The sequence below is a fragment of the Lacerta agilis genome, chromosome 6, assembly GCF_009819535.1.
Source record: "Lacerta agilis isolate rLacAgi1 chromosome 6, rLacAgi1.pri, whole genome shotgun sequence".
Lineage (NCBI taxonomy): Eukaryota > Metazoa > Chordata > Lepidosauria > Squamata > Lacertidae > Lacerta > Lacerta agilis.
This window is the reverse complement of record NC_046317.1, coordinates 70301601-70322963: the sequence shown is the minus strand read 5'-3', so window position 1 is coordinate 70322963 and position 21363 is coordinate 70301601. Positions and strand designations below refer to the sequence as shown.

The following is a 21363-nucleotide window of genomic DNA, read 5'->3' as shown; positions in this document are numbered from 1 at the left end:
TAAATAGGTACCACTCCAGCAGGAAAGTAAACAGCATTTCCGTGCGCTGCTCTGGTTTGCCAGAAGCGGCTTAGTCATGCTGGCCACGTGACCCGGAAGCTGTACGCCGGCTCCCTCGGCAAGTAAAGCAAGATGAACACCGCAACCCCAGAATCATCCGTGACTGGACCTAATGGTCAGGGGTCCTTTTAGTACCTATTTATTCAGTACACTGGAAAGGACCGTGTTGTCCCTCACCAGCAGCTACCCATTGCTTACTCTGTTTTTAATACTGTAAACCACCCTGGGACCTTAGGGTGAAGGGCAGGTAAAATAATAATAATAATAATAATAATAATAATAATAATAATAATAATTAATAATAATGCTGCCAAGGTTATTTTCTTTAACAAGAGGGGAATACGTGCTAGAAGATGATGCTAGGTGCTAAGTGATTTAAAACCCTTGGACTTGATCAGTTAATAAGTAGCAGGGTGTTGATCTGATTCAATTAGGATGTAGAGGAGATTGGCTTTTCCATGTCCCACAATTCAGTTGCTTGGGGCCTTCGAGGATAGGATACCCTCCTTCCCTTCTTTCCTTTCAATTCAGAGTGGAAGCCAGTCAGGTTGGTACAGCATTCCTGTCTATGATTGCCAGCACTGGCCAGTTTAGCAACTATAGACAGATAAGAGACTTGGCTACATTAGTCAATTCAGTGATCTGAATGTGTTATAAGCATGCAACACCAGATGGCACCAGAGAGCATGACGCCTTTCTATAACATTTTTACATAGGTTTTTCTTTTCTTTTATTATAACATTTTTATTTCTGACTTATTTATAGTGGTTTTTTCCTGTGTGTAGATCAATCCAAGGTGGATAATGGCAGACGAAATGTGGGAACAAAAGGGAGGCAATCAGACAACAGATCTTGGAGCAGAACATAGTGGCCACTACTTTAAACTTTAAGTTTAGTGAGACATAAACAATTTCAAATGGGTTTTTTCCCCTTTCCCCAAAACGGACCATAATGAACAACTATCACAGTTTGCCAATTTGGACAACACAACAAGCTGTGAATGGTTAAGCAAAAACAGACATGAAAGCTTCTGTGCTTCTCCTTGCATCTGTGCTAGAGAAGGAGAGGGAATGCACAACCTGCAAGATCATTTAGTGTAATGTCTGAATGCAGCCAGTACAGAGTTGGATTTAGGGCAGTGTGATCAGTTCCACTGCACTGGGTGCTGAGTCTAGGGAGCACTGCAGGGCATTGCAACTGTGACTTAGTGAATTGAGTAGAAGGCAAGAAATGAGGGGGCACCAAATTGTAGCTTTGCATAGGGTGCTGCTGAAATCTGAAAGATCCAAGTCTGCCCCTGGCCCGTGTCTCACATAAAGTTTTATTAGAGTAGAATTATGATTCCCACCCAATTCTGGAGACCTGGTAAAAGCTGCAGCCAGGTTGAGACTTAGGTGTGGTGCCACCTGACAGCCAATAGGCAACATTGCAAGCTTGCAAAAAAGAAGAAGAATTTAAACCAGAAACTTCCATCTCAGCTCCTCCCAACTCCTTCCTTCCTTCAGTTTTTTTTTTTACTTTGCCTTTCAGAAAGTGGTTGTTTGTTCAAGCGACTCCTGGCATTGTCCTTCCAAACTGGTTATTTCCTTGTTTCTTTTACCTTTTGTTGAATTTCTCTGTGTGTTTAGCCTCATTTTTAGTTATTCTCAGCACTCCTTTCCCCCTCTGGTGTTTTCACGCTGATTTCTTGAGGCCTATTCAGTTGTTGGTTTCCTTCTCTACAGTCTCTTTAGACTCTGTATTGTCCTTTGCATTGGTGACTTCATCCATAGTAGCCTCTGGATCCCCACCCCCAGCTTTTTGCTCAGTATAGGCAAAGCTTTTCAAACCTCTAGTCATTAGCTCTCAGTGGGAGGTTAGAGAGTTTCCCGTGTTTTTTGCTAACAATCACCTAATGATCGGCTATTGTTCAAACAGCTTCTTTTCCTGCGCTTAAATGGAAAGGCATCGAAGAAATGCACACTTTCCCTCCAGGAGCGAATTGCAGCAGCAAAATTACAGCCCGTAAATGCAATAGACAATATTACAGGTAGTTCTCCTTCTACCCAAGTTTTGACTCCAACCTTCCCCACCATCGTTCATGAGCAGCACCTGCCACTTTCAACTCTGTTGTGGCATATCTTCCCAGTTTGCCAGCCTCTCCTGCCTCTTCTCTAGGGGAGTTATATACAGATCATCTCAGAGCTAGATCAGGTGGGCCCATGAGCTCCTCTCATTTTGGTATCAGCTCTGAGAACCAATTGCAGCTGGAGAGGCATAGCCAGGGGAGTTGACCAGGTAAGGGGCGGGACTGCCCACCTGGCACAATACAGGGTGTAACCTACCTGGGAGTCCTCAGTCAGCTACAGAGCTTCTCCAACCCTACCCTCCCTTAGTTTAGGCCTTTTATTGCAGGTTAACAACTTCTTTACAGGTATGTGGAGGCTTCTACAGTCATTGGTGGTTTCTGTTGAAGGAATGGGAATGAATTTCCCTGCATTGGCAGGTTTTGCCTTCCCCTTATCAAAACATCACAACTTTGGTGGTTTCAGGCCTTGGGCAGACTCCTTTAGTCTATCTTCCCTAAATGGGGGGGGGGAGTGGTGACACACGCCCCCACCTGAAGCAACGATCCCAAGGGTTCCTGGGTAAAGGGGTTGTATTGAGGCGAGCCACTAGCCATACGCTGAAAGGTTGTCAGTGCTCTCCCCCTGTGTTGCGGCAAAATGGGCGGGTGGGCTCTCTGCTTAAACATACGTCTTCCAGAGCCAGCCCAAACCCCAGACAGATTGATTAACCCTGATGTGCCCCAGATCCCCAGCTGGGGACTGGGAGGGAAAAGCGCCCAATGCCTAAGCCAAGGTCTTCCTACATCTGAAAATTTAATAAAGTTGTGGCCAATTTTAATCCCATAACACGTTGTCACAACTCACCTGGGTGTCACCTGGGGTCGGGGGGTGTCCACCTGGGCACGCAATACAGAGCAATGCGATTTGGTCTGGCCTCAGCCTTGAGAGCATTCACCAAGGTAGTAGTAGCCCTTGTTTCACACATCCACCTTCAGTGCATATTGCCTTTTCTTTACCTCGACAACATTCTGATTGTCTCTGCATCAAACAAGAGGGGACCTTTATGTGAGCCTATCAGCCTTCTAAGAATCACAGCTTCATGATAAAATAAAAGAAGGGTCTTCTCTTTCTTTTTAGCCAGTTGATTCATCTAGGAGGCCTCAAACACTCAAGCAGAGACAATTACATTATCTCCAGAAAAAACATAACCAAAATTCTCTCAACGGTGTCCTCCATTCTACCCCATTAAGCTATCTTAATGCTGCTGTCAAAGATGTCACAGCTAATGATACTTGCCCTACCAATGATGCTGTGGGGCAGTCTACACTCACATCCCAGTCAATGGCTCCTGTTGCACCATCAGAGATCCATTCACAAGTGCTTTTATGGGGTCTCCAGAAAAGCCTGTTAAACTTACTGTGAAAGGTATTTCTGGAGCCCATAAAAGCTGCCACCAGAGCCCAATTGGGCTGTCAGGAGCTGTTTATTCTGTGGCACCTCACCACTTTTTTGCCAATAGATCCTCTGTCATACTTCTTTACCTTTCCTACTAGAGTGTCTCAGTGAATTTTAAGTCAACCTCTCCTGTTAAAAGCCATCTTCCATGCTCTTCTGATACTGAATCTCCTCATTTTCTGGCTTGTTATTTAAAAACTGAAAAAGGGAGGAGCAGGAAGGAGCTAAGATGGCAGCTTCCTGTCCTTTATTTTATTTTTTGCTCGCTTGCAATGTTACCTATTGACTGTCGGGAGGTGTGAAACCTAAATCCCAATCTGGTGGCTGCTTTTTACAGGATCCAGGAATACCTTGTATGATAAGTATAATGGACTTTTTTTGTAATGCATTAGCGAACACACTGTCACAAAGAAGAGACAAAAGTCAAGGCAAGGGATTGGATTTGGTGGACTTCTCTTGCTTTGAGGTTCTTAAAATAGCTGTTCTTAAAAGGTTGCTTTACAAATGGCAATACTTTTCAGCATGAATCATTTCCCTTCTTGCTGTGCTACAGCAGTGCTATCTGTGTGACACACTGGAATTGAGTTTTTGTTGATCAGAGTCTCAGCAGCTGTTACAGCATCCAGTCTCTAACTCTTGGGCTGAAGATGGATGCTATAGTATGTCACAGAGTATAAAATCCAGAGGAGGGAATGCTGCTGGTGTAACCCTTGCGGTTTCTAGGCTGGGGTCCTTGTTAGGTCACAAACCTTAGGAGGAATTTTCATGTTGGAAAGTGGGACTGTGATTCCACATCCATTAAGAGAATGTGATCTGCATGCTAGGACCTTGTTTATAGGCAACTTAATGGGGCTAAAATTAAACCAAACAGAACTAGAAGTTAATATTTGATTATAAAACTAGTAACACTTCTCTATGTGGCCTGCATTGTGTTAACTTTCCTTTGTTTCTTTAATTCATGAGAAACAAAAATAACATTGATGCCCACTCAAAAATTGTGTTCATTTGAGTGATTAGATCAGAGACATGTACAAATTGACAATTCTAAATTACAGGGACATGCACAAATTGATAATCCTTAATTACAGAGAGAAGTCGTGCATTCAAATGGCACATCAGAGTTGTGAAATGGGCTCCAAATGTGTTTAAAATATAAGGAATTCAAACAGAGGAAATGTCAAGGTAGCTGTTCCAACATGGCGCCATTTGGTCTAAGGCTCTCCTTTCTACATCTTAAACTGGTGAAATCCCACAGTAATCCATGGCCTGCTTGGTATTTTAAGCTGGTAAAACCCCACAGTAATCCATGACCTGCTCAGCAGCTAATTGCTGCTGTCCGGTGGAGGAGTCACACACCTTTGTGTGCCACTGTGCCTTGCCCTTTTCAAGTGATGTATTACAATACATTGGTACAATACAAACCAATAAATTTAGAAGTGTTATAAAGGCTGTCAGCTTCATACTGCTTGAAAATGCCACTGGGAGAGCCTGGCCACTTGGCAAGAGGTTTGTACAATGTATATGCACTTCATGCTTGGTGTGAATATTTTACTGTCAGACAATTTGAAATCCAGGGTAGAAAATTTGAAAATAGTAATAAATAACCATCTTTAAGTGATGGTGGAGGCAGTGGGTGCAAATTTATTTGCTGCTCCTGTAATTTTGATGTCTTCTTGTCTTTTTCAGATAAGTGTTGGCATAAAATAATAGGTTTTCAGTTCTTTGAGATGAATACCTGTTTTGTTTTCTGACTGCTGGGCAGATTGTTTAGAATTATTGGCTCTTCATCATACTATTGTTCCAGGGGAAGAGAAAGAAACCACTGACCTTATTTTTCTCTGCTATTGTCCCTCCCTTTGTTTCACATTTATCTCCAGGCTCCTTCATGATGGTGAACAGCTCTGGGAGAGCATCTGGGCAAAAAGCTCATTTGCTTCTACCAACCTTGAAGGAAAATGACACACACTGTATTGACTTCCATTACTACCTGTCCAGTCGAGACCGCTCCAGCCCTGGATCGTTGAATGTTTATGTCAAGGTTAATGGTGGACCTCAAGGCAACCCTATCTGGAATGTGTCTGGGATTGTTACAGAAGGCTGGGTGAAGGTAGAACTTGCAATCAGCACATTCTGGCCACACTTCTATCAGGTGTGTTTGAGATTCCCCCATTCCTAAAATGTTGCATCAGATATTCTGTGATCGTATCATATCATCATATATCTATTCTGTTATATTAACCATTTTTCCCTTTCCCCAGATACTACAGATAACTATCAATATGGTCTGTTTTGACCCTCATCAAATAACAGATAGTAGTACTCAGAATCACACTCTGATTTAGAAAAGAGCAGCCATAGTATTTTCTTGGATTTGTCCCAAAGCAAGTCAAGGAATGTTGACATTTCTGTTAAAAAAAACCAAACCACTAAGATAAATGATAGAAATGTAATTCAGGTGTTTGCTTGCTTCACCATACACATGAATTTACATATGAACACATTTACAAGTTTGTTGCTAATACAAATTCCAGCTTTAACAAACTGTTTTGTCGTGTTGTTGTTGTTTGCAGCAGAAACACCTAGCTGATATGGTACTGAGTACAATCAAAGCATAAAGACCTTGGGAGTAGGAATGGTCAAATTTAGCCCCTTGCCCCTATACAGATAATTATATGGGGAATGTGGAGAAGTACACTTACAGAAGCCTCGATGGAAAGTACATGGAGAGACATGTCATGAAAATTGTTTTGTTGTTGTTCAGTCGTTCAGTCGTGTCCGACTCTTCGTGACCCCATGGACCAGAGTACGCCAGGCACGCCTATCCTTCACTGCCTCTCGCAGTTTGGCCAAACTCATGTTAGTAGCTTCGAGAACACTGTCCAACCATCTCATCCTCTGTCGTCCCCTTCTCCTTGTGCCCTCCATCTTTCCCAACATCAGGGTCTTTTCCAGGGATTCTTCTCTTCTCATGAGGTGGCCAAAGTACTGGAGCCTCAACTTCAGGATCTGTCCTTCTAGTGAGTACTCAGGGCTGATTTCTTTGAGAATGGATAGGTTTGATCTTCTTGCAGTCCACGGGACTCTCAAGAGTCTCCTCCAGCACCATAATTCAAAAGCATCAATTCTACGGCGATCAGCCTTCTTTATGGTCCAGCTCTCACTTCCGTACATTACTACTGGGAAAACCATAGCTTTAACTATACGGACTTTTGTCGGCAAGGTGATGTCTTTGCTTTTTAAGATGCTGTCTAGGTTTGTCATTGCTTTTCTCCCAAGAAGCAGGCGTCTTCTGATTTCGTGACTGCTGTCACCATCTGCAGTGATCATGGAACCCAAGAAAGTGAAATCTCTCACTGCCTCCATTTCTTCCCCTTCTATTTGCCAGGAGGTGATGGGACCAGTGGCCATGATCTTAGTTTTTTTTGATGTTGAGCTTCAGACCATATTTTGCGCTCTCTTCTTTCACCCTCATTAAAAGGTTCTTTAATTCTTCCTCACTTTCTGCCATCAAGGTAGTATCATCAGCATATCTGAGGTTGTTGATATTTTTTCCGGCAATCTTAATTCCGGTTGGGGATTCATCCAGTCCAGCCTTTCGCATGATGTATTCTGCATATAAGTTAAATAAGCAGGGAGACAATATACAGCCTTGTCGTACTCCTTTCCCAATTTTGAACCAATCAGTTGTTCCATATCCAGTTCTAACTGTAGCTTCTTGTCCCACATAGAGATTTCTCAGGAGGCAAATGAGGTGATCCGGCACTCCCATTTCTTTAAGAACTTGCCATAGTTTGCTGTGGTCGACACAGTCAAATGCTTTTGCATAATCAATGAAGCAGAAGTAGATGTTTTTCTGGAACTCTCTGGCTTTCTCCATAATCCAGCGCATGTTTGCAATTTGGTCTCTGGTTCCTCTGCCCCTTCGAAATCCAGCTTGCACTTCTGGGAGTTCTCGGTCCACATACTGCTTAAGCCTGCCTTGTAGAATTTTAAGCATAACCTTGCTAGCGTGTGAAATGAGTGCAATTGTGCGGTAGTTGGAGCATTCTTTGGCACTGCCCTTCTTTGGGATTGGGATGTAGACTGATCTTCTCCAATCCTCTGGCCACTGCTGAGTTTTCCAAACTTGCTGGCATATTGAGTGCAGCACCTTAACAGCATCCTCTTTTAAAATTTTAAATAGTTCAGCTGGAATACCATCACTTCCACTGGCCTTGTTGTTAGCAAGGCTTTCTAAGGCCCATTTGACTTCACTCTCCAGGATGTCTGGCTCAAGGTCAGCAACCACATTTCCTGGGGTGTATGAGACCTCCATATCTTTCTGGTATAATTCCTCTGTGTATTCTTGCCACCTCTTCTTGATGTCTTCTGCTTCTGTTAGGTCCTTTCCACTTTTGTCCTTAATTGTGGTAATCTTTGTACGAAATGTTCCTTTCATATCTCCAATTTTCTTGAATAAATCTCTGGTTTTTCCCATTCTGTTATTTTCCTCTATTTCTTTGCATTGCTCGTTTAGAAAGGCCCTCTTGTCTCTCCTTGCTATTCTTTGGAAATCTGCATTCAATTTCCTGTATCTTTCACGATCTCCTTCGCATTTTGCTTGTCTTCTCTCCCCCGCTATTTGTAAGGCCTCATTGGTCAGCCACTTTGCTTTCTTGCATTTCTTTTTCATTGGGATGGTTTTCGTTGCTGTCTCCTGTATAATGTTACGAGCCTCCATCCACAGTTCTTCAGGTACTCTATCCACCAAATCTAAATCCTTGCACCTGTTCTTCACTTCAACTGTGTATTCATAAGGAATTTGATTTAGATTGAATCTTACTGGCCCAGTGGTTTTTCCTACTTTCTTCAGTTTAAGCTGGAATTTTGCTATAAGAAGCTGATGATCTGAGCCACAGTCAGCTCCAGGTCTTGTTTTTGCTGAGTGTATAGAGCTTCTCCATCTTTGGCTGCAGAGAATATAATCAATCTGATTTCGATGTTGCCCATCTGGTGATGTCCATGTGTAGAGTCGTCTCTTGTGTTGTTGGAAAAGAGTGTTTGTGATGACCAGCTTGTTCTCTTGACAGAACTCTATTAGCCTTTGCCCTGCTTCATTTTGATCTCCAAGGCCAAACTTGCCAGTTGTTCCTTTATCTCTTGACTTCCTACTTTAGCATTCCAATCCCCTATAATGAGAAGAACATCCTTCTTTGGTGTCATTTCTATAAGGTGTTGTAAGTCTTCATAGAATTGATCAATTTCGGTTTCTTCAGCACTGGTAGTTGGTGCATAAACTTGGATTACTGTGATGTTAAAAGGACTGCCTTGGATTCGTATCGAGATCATTCTATCATTTTTGAAGTTGCATCCCAGTACAGCTTTCGCCACTCTTTTGTTGACTATGAGGGCCACTCCATTTCTTTTACGGGATTCCTGCCCACAGTAGTAGATATGATAGTCATCCGAACTGAATTCGCCCATTCCTGTCCATTTTAGTTCACTGATGCCTAGGATGTCAATGTTTATTCTTGCCATCTCATTTTTTACCACATCCAGCTTACCAAGGTTCATGGTTCTTACATTCCAGGTTCCTATGCAATACTTTTCTTTACAGCATTGGACTTTCCTTTCGCTTCCAGGCATATCCGCAACTGAGCGTCCTTTCGGCTTTGGCCCAGCCGCTTCATCAGCTCTGGATCTACTTGTACTTGTCCTCCGCTCTTCCCCAGTAGCAAGTTGGACGCCTTCCGACCTGAGGGGCTCATCTTCCAGCGTCATATCTTTTATATGCCTGTTGTCTTTGTCCATGGAGTTTTCTTGGCAGGGATACTGGAGCGGCTTGCCAGTTCCTTCTCCAGGTGGATCACGTTTGGTCCAAACTCTCCGCTATGACCTGTCCATCTTGACCTGTCCATAGCTTGCCTGAGTAATTCAAGCCCCTTCACCACGACAAGGCAGTGATCCATGAAGGGGATGAAAATTGTAGCCATAGTCAAAACTGAGTATTCTTGAGGATGTGGGGGGCAGATGGAGAGTGAATGTTTAGCTCTTTCTCTGACATGATCCTGACAAAAATGGCATCTCTGAAACAGCTGTTTACATTAGAGCTCCCATTTGTGCCAATGAAATAAGTTGGACATTAATAGCATTTGTGCTGTTAACATCACATCTGGTTGGGCTCATAGCTGACCATTGTTATGTACTTAACAGTGAAAAGGCTGTCCTCTGCAAAGACGGATAAGAGGCAGGACTTTCTCCATCCAAAATTCCTCCCCCCCCCCCTTGATTTTATCCCTTCTACCTCCTGTATCTGGAGCTATGAACCATTGTTTGGATATCATTACTTAAATACACACATATCTGATATATTGCATGCATGCACTAACCTAATGAGAGCTGCTATCTAATATCCTGATGGGTCAGCTCAATACAAAGGTCTTCTCTAGTGTAGATAATACTAATTGAAAATTACATGAATTGTGTATTCCACATGAAATAAATGTGGCTTACTATTTATTGTGTTTTATATCTCATTTCAAACATCCAGAGGCATCCCAAAGCAATTTACAATGCTAAAATACAAAATTCATTTTTTTAAAGTTATAAAACAAGATGATAAAAGCGTTCATCCAAAGGAAAAAAGTAATCTAAAACAGAATAGAATTCAGCCTTTTCCACACAGAATGAACACCAGTATCCACCAAAAGCCCATTCACCAGTGGTGTCCAGGAGCAGAATTACATTAAGGCAGGCGTCCTCAAACTCGGCCCTCCAGATGTTTTGAGACTGCAATTCCCATCATCCCTGACCACTGGTCCTGCTAGCTAGAGATCATGGGAGCTGTAGGCCAAAAACATCTGGAGGGCCGAGTTTGAGGAAGCCTGCTTTAAGGTGTCAAAAAGTAACATATGCATCTGGTCTGGCTAGTAGTACTGAGTACTTGTAAGCCCTGACACCGAGGATATTTAATCATTTGAGGTAGATGAGATTTCAGTGTTTTTCTTCTATGGTCAGCATATTCCCTTAATATGGTTTACCTTAGGCTACTCTTTTCATCTTCTCTCTAGTTGTTTCAGTTTTGCCATAAATTTTCACATTGTCCCAGATTGGATGTCAAAGTCACGACTCAAGCTATGTTGGGACATCCCAAAGTCCCAAAGAATGACTAATGCTGCATATTACATAAATCACTTGCAACAACTTAATACTCGCAGTAATATCTTTGAAAACTTGCCTAAATGGAAAGAAATATTGTGTGTTACATCAAATGCTTTTTTTAATTAGGCATATGCATATGAATTAGAAATGAGAAATACATTCATTTCATTTCTGATTATTAATCCTTTAAGCATAATTATATTTTGACAGAACAGTGAAAGATTATAAATGAAATAAATGAGGAAGGTGACACAGTTTCATTTTAAACTGAAAGGGCTTCATTATTATTATTTTTTAAAGTCTAATTCCAAACACAGAATATTTATAAATAAATTAACTTGGAAATGTTAATGTTTTAAAGAAGTTTTCCACAAGGTTAATTGGCAAACATTCCTCCATTGCTGTGAGTTAAATGCCTCTAAAAGGTGAAGAAGGCAGGGAAGCATCATTGGGCATCAAGGGGGTTGCCATTTTGATTTATCCCATGTTTCAACAACAGCAAAGCCACCTTCTGTGATACTTCCTGGGTGCTCTATTTAGGGTGCAGCTAGATGGGAGCTGCTATTGAAATCAAATTGAAGATAGTACTCTGTTCCAGTGAGTACCAACACAGACACACACACACTATTATCTTACAGATAACTTTATAAATTCAGTATTATTTTTAAAATATTACAGATACCTATAAATATACTGAATAAGTATAATAAATACATTGCATATGTACATACATCGCATACATAGTAAAATGTAAAATTGTCAAATTTATGATATATTTCATATATCTCCTAATAATGAATATGGATTAACCAGATCTTGCCCTTTATCATTCCAAAAAGCTCTATATTTCTGCAAACCTGACATGGCACTATTTATCTTCTCTAATTAACTTTGTCAACCTAACATACGGACAGATGGATAGTGAGATGTTCTGCATGCCCAAATATGACTCAGGTAGTTTATCCAGAGGTGTGCCCAGTGTGAAGTTTCCCTCCCTAAGTGTTGTATGCAATACTTAATGACTCAAGAATAATTATACAATTAGCTTCGGCATTTCCAATGGAACAGGAGGAGAATTTACAGGGCAGCCGTTTGGTTTGGGTGTTTCTTATAACACAGAGACTGCAACCTAATCCCAGGGAGTAAGCCCCATTGAATTCAATAGCCCTTGTTCATGAGTAGATATGGTTAGGATTGTGCTGTTAGTTCTGGCACTGAAATCCTTGGTCTTTGTCTGTTTTTATTAGCATTTAACCCATTTAACTTGGCTTCATGCTTACTCTTAAGAGCAAATCAGTGTGCCTCCCCCCCCCCAAGCTTCTCCCAAGTGTGATAGATATTTTCCTAAATTATGTTCAGTAGAGACATATTGGAACAGGACGGTGTGTGCATTTTTCTTCCCTGCACATTAATGAATAAACCTCTGAGGGGTTAGATTGGCTAGCTTATGAAAGCAATCAATATGTTGAGTTGTGAATCTCTGTCACTGGGTTTTGAACGTTTTCAGCTTCAGCTCTGCAAGAAAGAATAGGCGAGAGATCCTTTCAGACAGCTTACTTAAGCAGCTTGTTTCCCCCCCTGTGTATTTCAGGTGATATTTGAATCGGTTTCGTTGAAGGGACACCCTGGCTACATAGCTGTGGATGAAGTCAGAGTTCTTGCCCATCCATGCAGTAAGCATACTCCCCCCCCCTTTCCCTTCCTAACCGTAGCAATGTGTTACACTCGGCCTTGCATCAAGAGGAGTAATTCGCCCAATTCAATCAGTTCTGAAACATCTTCTTTTATCCTTTCCAAATGCTTACAGAGTGGAAGCAATCAACCCTGAATAAATACATAATTTATCAAGTTGTGCAACAGGCAGAACCGCTACAAATGTGCAGCTAGTGCCAAAATTCTAGTCCGTTATTAAGGAGATATAAAGCCCTGATTGTTAACTCTGATTCAGGCCATTGAAGGGGAAGAATTGCAGGGTGCTGATGGTATCATATAGAAGTAAGTTAAAGGGGGAATTTTGGGATGTGGGGGAAGTTCTTTCATGTGCACACAACTAAGCAAATTAGTGCAACATTCACTCTGGAAGAAATGCCCTGGAGTACACTTTCTTTAAAGGAATGTAAATCTTTTCAGTGGCTCAATGAAAGAATTTAAAGAGTATGTATCCCTTTCAAAGCACTCGATTCATACTGTGAAGTATAGAATAAGTCAAAAGATTGTTTCACTACATTCCCTCGGCTGTTGTATTTTGTACCAGCCGTTTTATCCATGGAAACATTCAATTAGGAATTTGTATCCATTTGTTGTTACAGATGTCCAATTCATAACATTCAGATACAAACTCCCCCAAATCCAGGACTAATTCAGAGATAACACTAAGGCCGTTTTTGTGCTCATGGTACCTACCTGGTATCTAGAAGCCAACAGAAAGCTTAATACTTGGGCCAGTGCAGTCACAATGTAGAATATTTAAGTCCTTCTAATTTCAACAGGCAAAAACTACGTAATATTATTTTAGAGACTTGTGTGACTTAAAAGAGATAAATATGGAAGACTGGGATCCAAAGGTGCTTTCTGATTTCTGTTCATGCTTTACATTTATCTGTTTATTGCATTTATATCCTGCCTTTCTGCCAATCACCCAGCACAGTCTACAATTTTAAATGCTAAAAGAAATAAATGATATAAAATGTAAAGTTGACTGAGGAAGGGACAGGACTTTTCTGACCTTTTGACTATCAGGTATTACACTGCTGAGACAGCCTTCTGGCAGTTCCCTCACTGCGAGGTTACAGGGAACCAGACAGAGGGCCTTCTTGGTAGTGGCTCCCGCCCTCCCGTCACATGTCCAGGAAATAAACAACTATTTGACTTTTAAAAGACATCTGAAGGCAGCCCTGTTTAGTGAAGCTTTTAATGTTTGACGTTTTAGTAAAGGTAAAGGGGCCCCTGACCATCAGGTCCAGTCGTGTCCGACTCTGGGGTTGCGGCGCTCATCTCGCTCTATAGGCCGAGGGAGCCGGCGTTTGTCCACAGACAGCTTCCGGGTCATGTGGCCAGCATGACAAAGCCGCTTCTGGCGAACCAGAGCAGCGCACGGAAACGCCGTTTACCTTCCCGCTGGAGCGGTCCCTATTTATCTACTTGCACTTTGACGTGCTTTCGAACTGCTAGGTGGGCAGGAGCTGGGACCGAGCAACGGGAGCTCACCCCGTGGCAGGGATTCGAACCGCCGACCTTCTGATCAGCAAGCCCTAGACTCTGTGGTTTAACCCACAGCGCCACCTGGGTCCCTGTTTGACGTTTTATTGTATTTTTAATATTCTGTTGGGAGTCACCCAGAGTGGCTGAAGAAACCCAGCCAGATGGGTGCTGTATAAATAAATAAATAAATAAATAATAATAATAATTATTATTATTATTATTATTATTATTATGCTTGTGATTGAACTAAAAGTCATCAACCATTTTTCCTTTCCTTTCCTTTCCTTTCCTTTCCTTTCCTTTCCTTTCCTTTCCTTTCCTTTCCTTACCTTTCTTATTTTTGTTCCTTTTTAAAACTGTAGAGGACTCAGTAGCAGTAGCATTGCCATCAATTAAAAAAGGCCCATTTTGATACACTAAAGCTAAAAGGACTGGAAAGTACAAACTGTCATAACGGTTTGCTGTAAATATTCTGCAAAAGCAGTATTGTTTTATATCAAGGCTTCTCCATTTCAGGTGACAGATGAATGACCCTGTCTCAGCCAACAGCTAGTACATCAATAAATTGTGACATGGATAAACTACCGGCCAGCTAAAAGGGATGGCATAACTCTTTGACTCTGCTAGCCAAGTGATATTGCTCACCAAATTGTAGCTGGCCTTTCATTGTGACAGAGCCTGTGAAGCTATGGTCCTCCGTACGTTGATAGACTCCTCATTATTATCCGTGATAATTGATCATGGTAGGGACGCGGGTCTAAACCACTGAGCCTTGGGCTTGCCGATCCAAAGGTTGGCAGTTTGAATCCCCATGATGGGGTGAGCTCCTGTTGCTCGGTCCCAGCTCCTGCCAACCTAGCAGTTCGAAAGCACCCCAAAAAGTGCAAGTAGATTAATAGGTACTGCTCTGGCGGGAAAGTAAACGGCATTTCCATGTGCTGCTCTGGTGTTGGTGTTCCATTGCGCCAGAAGCAGCTTAGTCATGCTGGCCACATGACCTGGGAAAACTGTTGGCTCCCTCGGCCTGTAAAGCGAGATGAATGCCACAACCCCAGAGTTGTTCTCAACTGGACTTAACTGTCAGGGGTCTCTTTAGCTTTAATTGATCACGGTGGCTGAGGCTGATTGGAGCTGCCCATTATGTATCCCCCCTTATAGCGAATAGCAGAAAGGGGGCTTGGAGGAAAAAATTAAACCCTTCCTGTGTCAGTGCTGCAACAATGATCTGATTGCATAGCTGCAGAGCTGGCCCACTCATAAGGCAAGGTGAGGTGACCACCTCAGGTGTCACGATCCACAGGCACAGGAGATCCTGTCGCTAAGGAATTCATTGCTTCTGCAGCAACAGCTGTGTCATGCTCTTTGGGAGCTGGAACTGCTGTGACCTTGGTAGTGCCTCTCCACAAAATAGTCATTTTACAGAAGGAAAAATGGTGATGCTCAGGGCCTTTCCTCCCCAAAACCAGGTAAAGCACCTACATACAACACAAAACCAATAAAACATACCAAAAAACAAGGAACACTCCTGCAAAAAGAGGCAGCACCCCCTCAAACAACAAAGATGTCAATTAATCTCTTTAAAGATAGAATATTGGGATGGGCAGAGGGCCTCGGTGGGCACCACAGTGGGATATCTGAGGGTATCCATGAGCACCACATTGAGGACCCCATATATAAAGCCTCTATGCTCAGTGTGCTTACTTGAATGTAGGCCCCATTGAGTTCAATGGAATTTGGTAATGGTAATATTTTAATAGGGTTGGACCATATCAAGTTGCTGTTGTTAGCTGTCTGTGACTAGGAACCCAGGCCGCTTAGTAAAAAATATCTTGCTTCAGTTTTCCTTTGCCTACTTTTCCTTGTGAATTATATATTTATTGATTTCGTACATATTATGTTATATGTATTATATACTTACATCCTTCCACAGAAGAAATTTGCTATGTGTTTCCATCTTATATTAACTGATATTTATTATTGGGGAATGTTGAATCCTTTTGGTGCAGAAGTGTTATTTATAGCACATTATCTGTGCTGAGATGGTTGATGCTTTTGTTTTCATATCGTTAGCTGAAAGCCATACTGTAGTATTTAAAACAAACCCCAAACTCAACACTGCTATGATGAGTAGTTTGTCCTGTGGGAAACCGGATATCCTTGTTAAGAATGGCTGGTTCTCATAGCATACATATGAACTGTGAAGCTCTACCCAGATAATATTTTGCATTTTTGTTAGGAAAAGCTCCTCACTTCCTGCGGCTCCAGAACGTGGAGGTTAATGTTGGACAGAATGCAACGTTCCAGTGCATTGCTGGAGGAAAGTGGTCTCAACATGACAAACTGTGGCTACAGGTAAAGTAGAATGAGACTTGATGTGTTATTTTTTTTCAGAGACTCCAAAGCACAAATAGAGGTTCCTATTTTCGAAGGCCACAAAACACAAATAGAGCTCCATACTTTCCAGGGTTTCTCTGTTCCTTTCAGCGAGTGGAGTGACACTCCTCTGCATTCCTTGACAGAGCATTTCCCTTTGTGCAAAACCAGCTGCATGCTTTGTCTCAATACATCATTGTCTCAGATTTGTGCATGGAAAAAATATTTAGCTGAATATGCTAGGAACATTAATCAATTGGGCACATTTATAGAAATTAACTACCCTTGTATAAATGCATCCCCTTTTCCTAATTTAGTCCATTTGAAAAATGAAAAATAAAAAATTCAGAGTTTGGAAAATTAGAAGCTTGGTTCAAAGGCTGGGAAGACAAAAGAAAAGCAGGACATTAAAAGTTGACAAATGAATAGTGTAGAAGGGGAAGGATGAGTCACATGGAAAGCAAGACAGGAGTCTTCAAAGATCAAGTTTCTAATATCCATGGTTGTTGAAAAACATTGAACACACATGTGCAAAACATGTTGAAATTCTGAAGACTGCTATTTGAATGCCCATAAACCAAAGTAAATTTTCATTCTTTGCTCTACCCTTTCATTATATACTTGACTGTGCTAGAGAAATGTTATTATTTTTATTATTATTTATGAAATAAATAGTTTAAAAATATATAGATTATTTAATTAGCCATAGGCTAATGCTGTATAATTGGCACGACAATAATTTTCAGAAGAACCATGGCTGTTCCTAGACCAGTAGGCAACCAACCCTGTGGTTTTCCAGATGTTTGGTCCACAGCTCCCATTATCTCTGACTATTGCACATGCTGGCTGGGGTTACTGGAGTCCTACAATATCTGCAGAGCCATAGCTTAATTAACCACCCCTGTACTCAACCAAATATCCACTCTCCACATTAGAAGTGTCTTTGTTGCTTTCACTGTTTGTTCATTTCCCCAACACCTTATTTCTATTGCATTCGTAGCCCATTCAACAGATTCAATACATGACATGTATGGAATATTAATCCCTGTCAGATAATAAAACTGTATGTATGGCTCTGATCGCTATGAACTCACAATTGCACCATATGTTGAAAATGAAACTGATGTAGATTTTCCTGGAAACAATGGCTCATACACAACACTGTGTGAGCAAAAAGTAGCTTGAATAATGCTTGTTTCCATTCCCCCCACCCCCCCCCACCCCTAGCTATCTGCTCTCTCCCCAAGCATCTCTGGATGGTCAGTGGGACCTACTGAACATTGTGGCTGTGTTATATGGGACTGCAGGGGGAAGCTGAAATTGGAAGTGTCATCTGCCCACGTTTGGGAGAATCCTTCTTCCCACTGCAGCTCATACAATGCTACAGTGGTACCTCTGGTTATGAACTTAATTCGCTCTGGAGATCCGTTCTTAAGCTGAAACCGTTCTTATCCTGAGGTGTGCTTTTGCTAATGGGGCCTCCTGCTGCGTGCGTGCCTCTGGTGTGCAATTACTGTTCTCATCCTGGGGCAAAGTTCACAACCAGGAGCAGCTACTTCCTGGTTAGCAGAGCTCGTAACCTGAAGCATTCATAACCAGAAGCATTCGTAACCAGGGGTACCACTATATAAGACTTGATATGTCCCCTGACCCTCTGGGCAAACTTTTTGAGGAACACAAGAGTCTGGGCAGAAGAAAAAGGAAGAGAACCACAGCCCAAGGTTGCCTTCTACTCATACAGTGTTGGGCACAACTTTTTTTAAAAAAGAATTATGTTGTACTGCCCATGGACATCAGGGTTTCCAATTTTTCTTTCAACTGTCTTGAGCAATCTTGAGTAAGCAGCCTGTGACAAACATTATCTAAGTTCACCATCACCAGCAGCACCTAGGCAATCATCTTTGTTTCCTGCAACTGAATCCAGCCCTGAGAGCAGCTCCTCTTGTTCATATCAGTTTCCCAGATAATTAACATACAACAAAAATATTAAGGAACTGTTGGAAGAGTAAGAATTACTGTGAATTTCCTAAAGGGACTTAAAGGCAATAAAGGTTACCACCATTCTTCTATCTTTCATAAGGCCATGCAAAGTCACAGGACATAATGGAACAAAATTCAGGCAAGCTTCTGGCCAGAATTTGTGCATATGTACAAATTGAAACTCTTGTTATCTATAGTGTTGTGTTTTTGTTTTGTTTTTTTAACTTTATGTAGCAACTTGATTACCACAATCCTAAAGAAGTTAATTACAAATCATTAACATTACTTATGCTGGATTAAGACTTCAATTAATTCAATCAGAACCACTTTGAAAGTTAGTAGGATGAAGACATTAGAATAAGCAACTGTTATGAATACAGTATTAAATGCATTACATTTATGTGGTTCATCTTAAAGAGGTATTGTGAGAAGTCAAAGATGCATTTCACAACATTGAGCAAATAAGCAGTATCTGTGTGAACACATTCCCACTAATCTCACTAAAAATACTAGAAAAGAAGAAGCAGGGAATCTAAAAATAATAATGAATATAAGAAGCATCTTCTCTCTGGAAGCTAGAATTTATGTGCTATTGCTGTTTGTTTGTTTGTTTGTTTGTTCGTTCGTTCGTTACATTTGTTTGATGCTTTATCTTGGCCAAGGCAACCCAAAGTGACTTACAACCAACCTACCAATCAACCAGTCCCCCCATAGATATATTAAAAACAAGGAGGAGGGCTATATTAAAAAAAACAAAAAAAACATCCCATCCACTTTAAAAAAGGCCACAGATAGTTAAAGACCTGGTTATGAGGAAAGTTTTTGTCTGGCGCCTAAATAGAGGCCTGTTTGGGTGTTGACACCCTCCAGACATGTAGAAGGCCTCAGAGTAATTGGCCACAGGCCCTCCAAATCCCAATCATAAGATTGTTCAGTTGGCAGCTTTGGTATTCTTAAGAGTTGCTCATGTTAAGAGCTGGTTGTGCCCAACACGTATGTACACTTTTGCTTCATAATAGCTGACAATGCATGCTTTATGTGTATTACTTTCTCAACCGAAGCCATGGAGGATTCCATGTCTTATCTATTAGCACAGGGAAGATTACCTTATGATCTGGCATGTCCTAAATTATCGGTTCCTGAAAAAGGGGGATTGAATAGCATTTAATGGAACATTCTGTTGAATTCTGTGCTTTCCTTGAAGGCAACTTTACACATCCCTGCCCAGCAAAAATTAAAGTGTTAACTCAGAAATATGTCCCATTGTATTCAACTGCATTTGGTGTGGTCTATTCCCAGACAACCACACAACTATCTGGGAATAACTCCTAGAGTGGCACTTACGTCCAAATCAATATGCATATGTTCCACTGCCTGCTATTACAGCCCCTCTTTATGTCAGGAAAGAGGGTGTTAGAGTTCTCATTCAATGTTTTCATGAGCTGATTGAAAGATCCCACTGAGGGGGTGGGGAATAGAAACTATTCTGGTTTTTGTACGCAAACTGTCTGTTGTGGCAGCATTTGTTTATAGTGGCTTTTTTTTGTACAAAACCCTTTAAGACAAGGATTACATGTCTCAATAGAACTATTGAGCCTTGCTAATTTCTCAGTAGAAAATTATTTGGGGGGAGATTTCCCTGAATTTTGTGCATGAATAAAAAACGATGGAGACTAAAGCATAAATGAATTAAATGATCTTCTTTCATGATCATATCATACTTTCTCTCTCCCCTCCACCCCGGTCGATTTGGCAGCAGTGGAATGGCAGAGACACAGCTTTAATGGTCACCAGAGTCGTCAACCATAGACGCTTTTCTGCTACGGTCAGTGTAGCTGACACTTCTCAGCGCAGCATCAGTAAATACCGATGTGTCATCCGCTCAGATGGTGGATCAGGGGTTTCAAACTATGCAGAATTAATAGTGAAAGGTAAGTGGCAGCTCATGAAGTTTGTGTGTACACATGTGTATTGTGTTCAGTGCCTGCGCAGGACACAGAGCTCTGACAGTGGACCAATGAGACCAATATTAAACTACCACAATGTGAAATCTTCATTCATTTAAAAACATGCACAAGAGAGAGGGAGGGAGGGAGGGAGAGTGCTTGGCATGGCTTTGAGACACAGACTGGAGTTATGGTACAGCCATCTTCAGATATCTGAAGGACTGTCATATGGCAGATGAAGGAAGCTTGTTTCCTGCTGCTCTATAGAGTAGGACCTGAACCAATGGATTCGAATTACAAGAAATGAGATTCTGAACATCCCTAAACATTAGGAAGAACTTTCAGATGGTAAGAGCTGGTCCATAGTGGAAGAAACTCCATTGGAAGGTGGTGGACTCTCCTTCATTGGCAGTTTTTAAACTGAGTTTGGATGGCCATCTACTGTATCAGGGATTCTTAAGCTGTGTTTCTTGTATTTCAAAGGGTTGGACTAGATGACCCTTGGGATTCCTTACAATTCTACATTTCTTTGATTCTACTTGATATATTGCTCCAGAATGGAGGTTACCAAAGAATTTCCCAGGTGCCTTTCTACCTTCAAAATTTCTGTCAGCTAGATGGATTTCCATTGTGTTGTTACTACAACAGATTGACACCCCTACCCCTCTGCAAGTTGTGCTGTATTGTACTATCCCTGGGATGGATTTATTTTTGTTTTTAGATTAGATAAGGGTACTAGGTAGAAGAGATAGGAATTCCATCCTTGACCAAGGTAAAGAATATCACTGTGTTCCCAGATTTCTTCTTGACTGAAGGAGTGTAGGAGCTAAAAGCTTTATAGTTACAGCTATTGTGTGATAAGCCTTAAAAATGTACATTGTATATTTAGAGGTGCCTGAATCTATCCATGGAGAAGATGTTGGAAAATCCTTCATGTATAAAAAGCTAGGAGCACTAGCTTCTGAGTAAAAGTATCTGCAGACATCTATCGTTAGATAGAGAAGGCAAGAGCTGGCCATTGTTCAGAAACGTTGCTGTAACTGTAATGCTTTAATATGAGCTGTAAACATAACCAGACACTGGAGAGACCTGTCAGGAGTAAGCATGGACCAATGGTACCAAGCAGTATGGGAAACACACCTACTAGAAAAAAACTAACC

General features: G+C 41.5%; 1 protein-coding gene across 12 annotated transcripts in view; it reads left to right on the top strand.

Annotated features, from left to right (window-relative positions):
* The window catches only part of PTPRT (protein tyrosine phosphatase receptor type T), a 582389-nt gene that overhangs the window by 235819 nt on the left and 325207 nt on the right, over positions 1-21363 (top strand). For all 12 annotated transcript variants that reach the window (XM_033153370.1, XM_033153371.1, XM_033153372.1 and 9 more), the window contains exons 3-6: positions 5441-5712; positions 12295-12376; positions 16141-16256; positions 20014-20188. In XM_033153370.1, coding sequence (XP_033009261.1) covers positions 5441-5712; positions 12295-12376; positions 16141-16256; positions 20014-20188 — 645 coding nt within the window. The remainder of the gene's footprint in view (positions 1-5440; positions 5713-12294; positions 12377-16140; positions 16257-20013; positions 20189-21363) is intronic.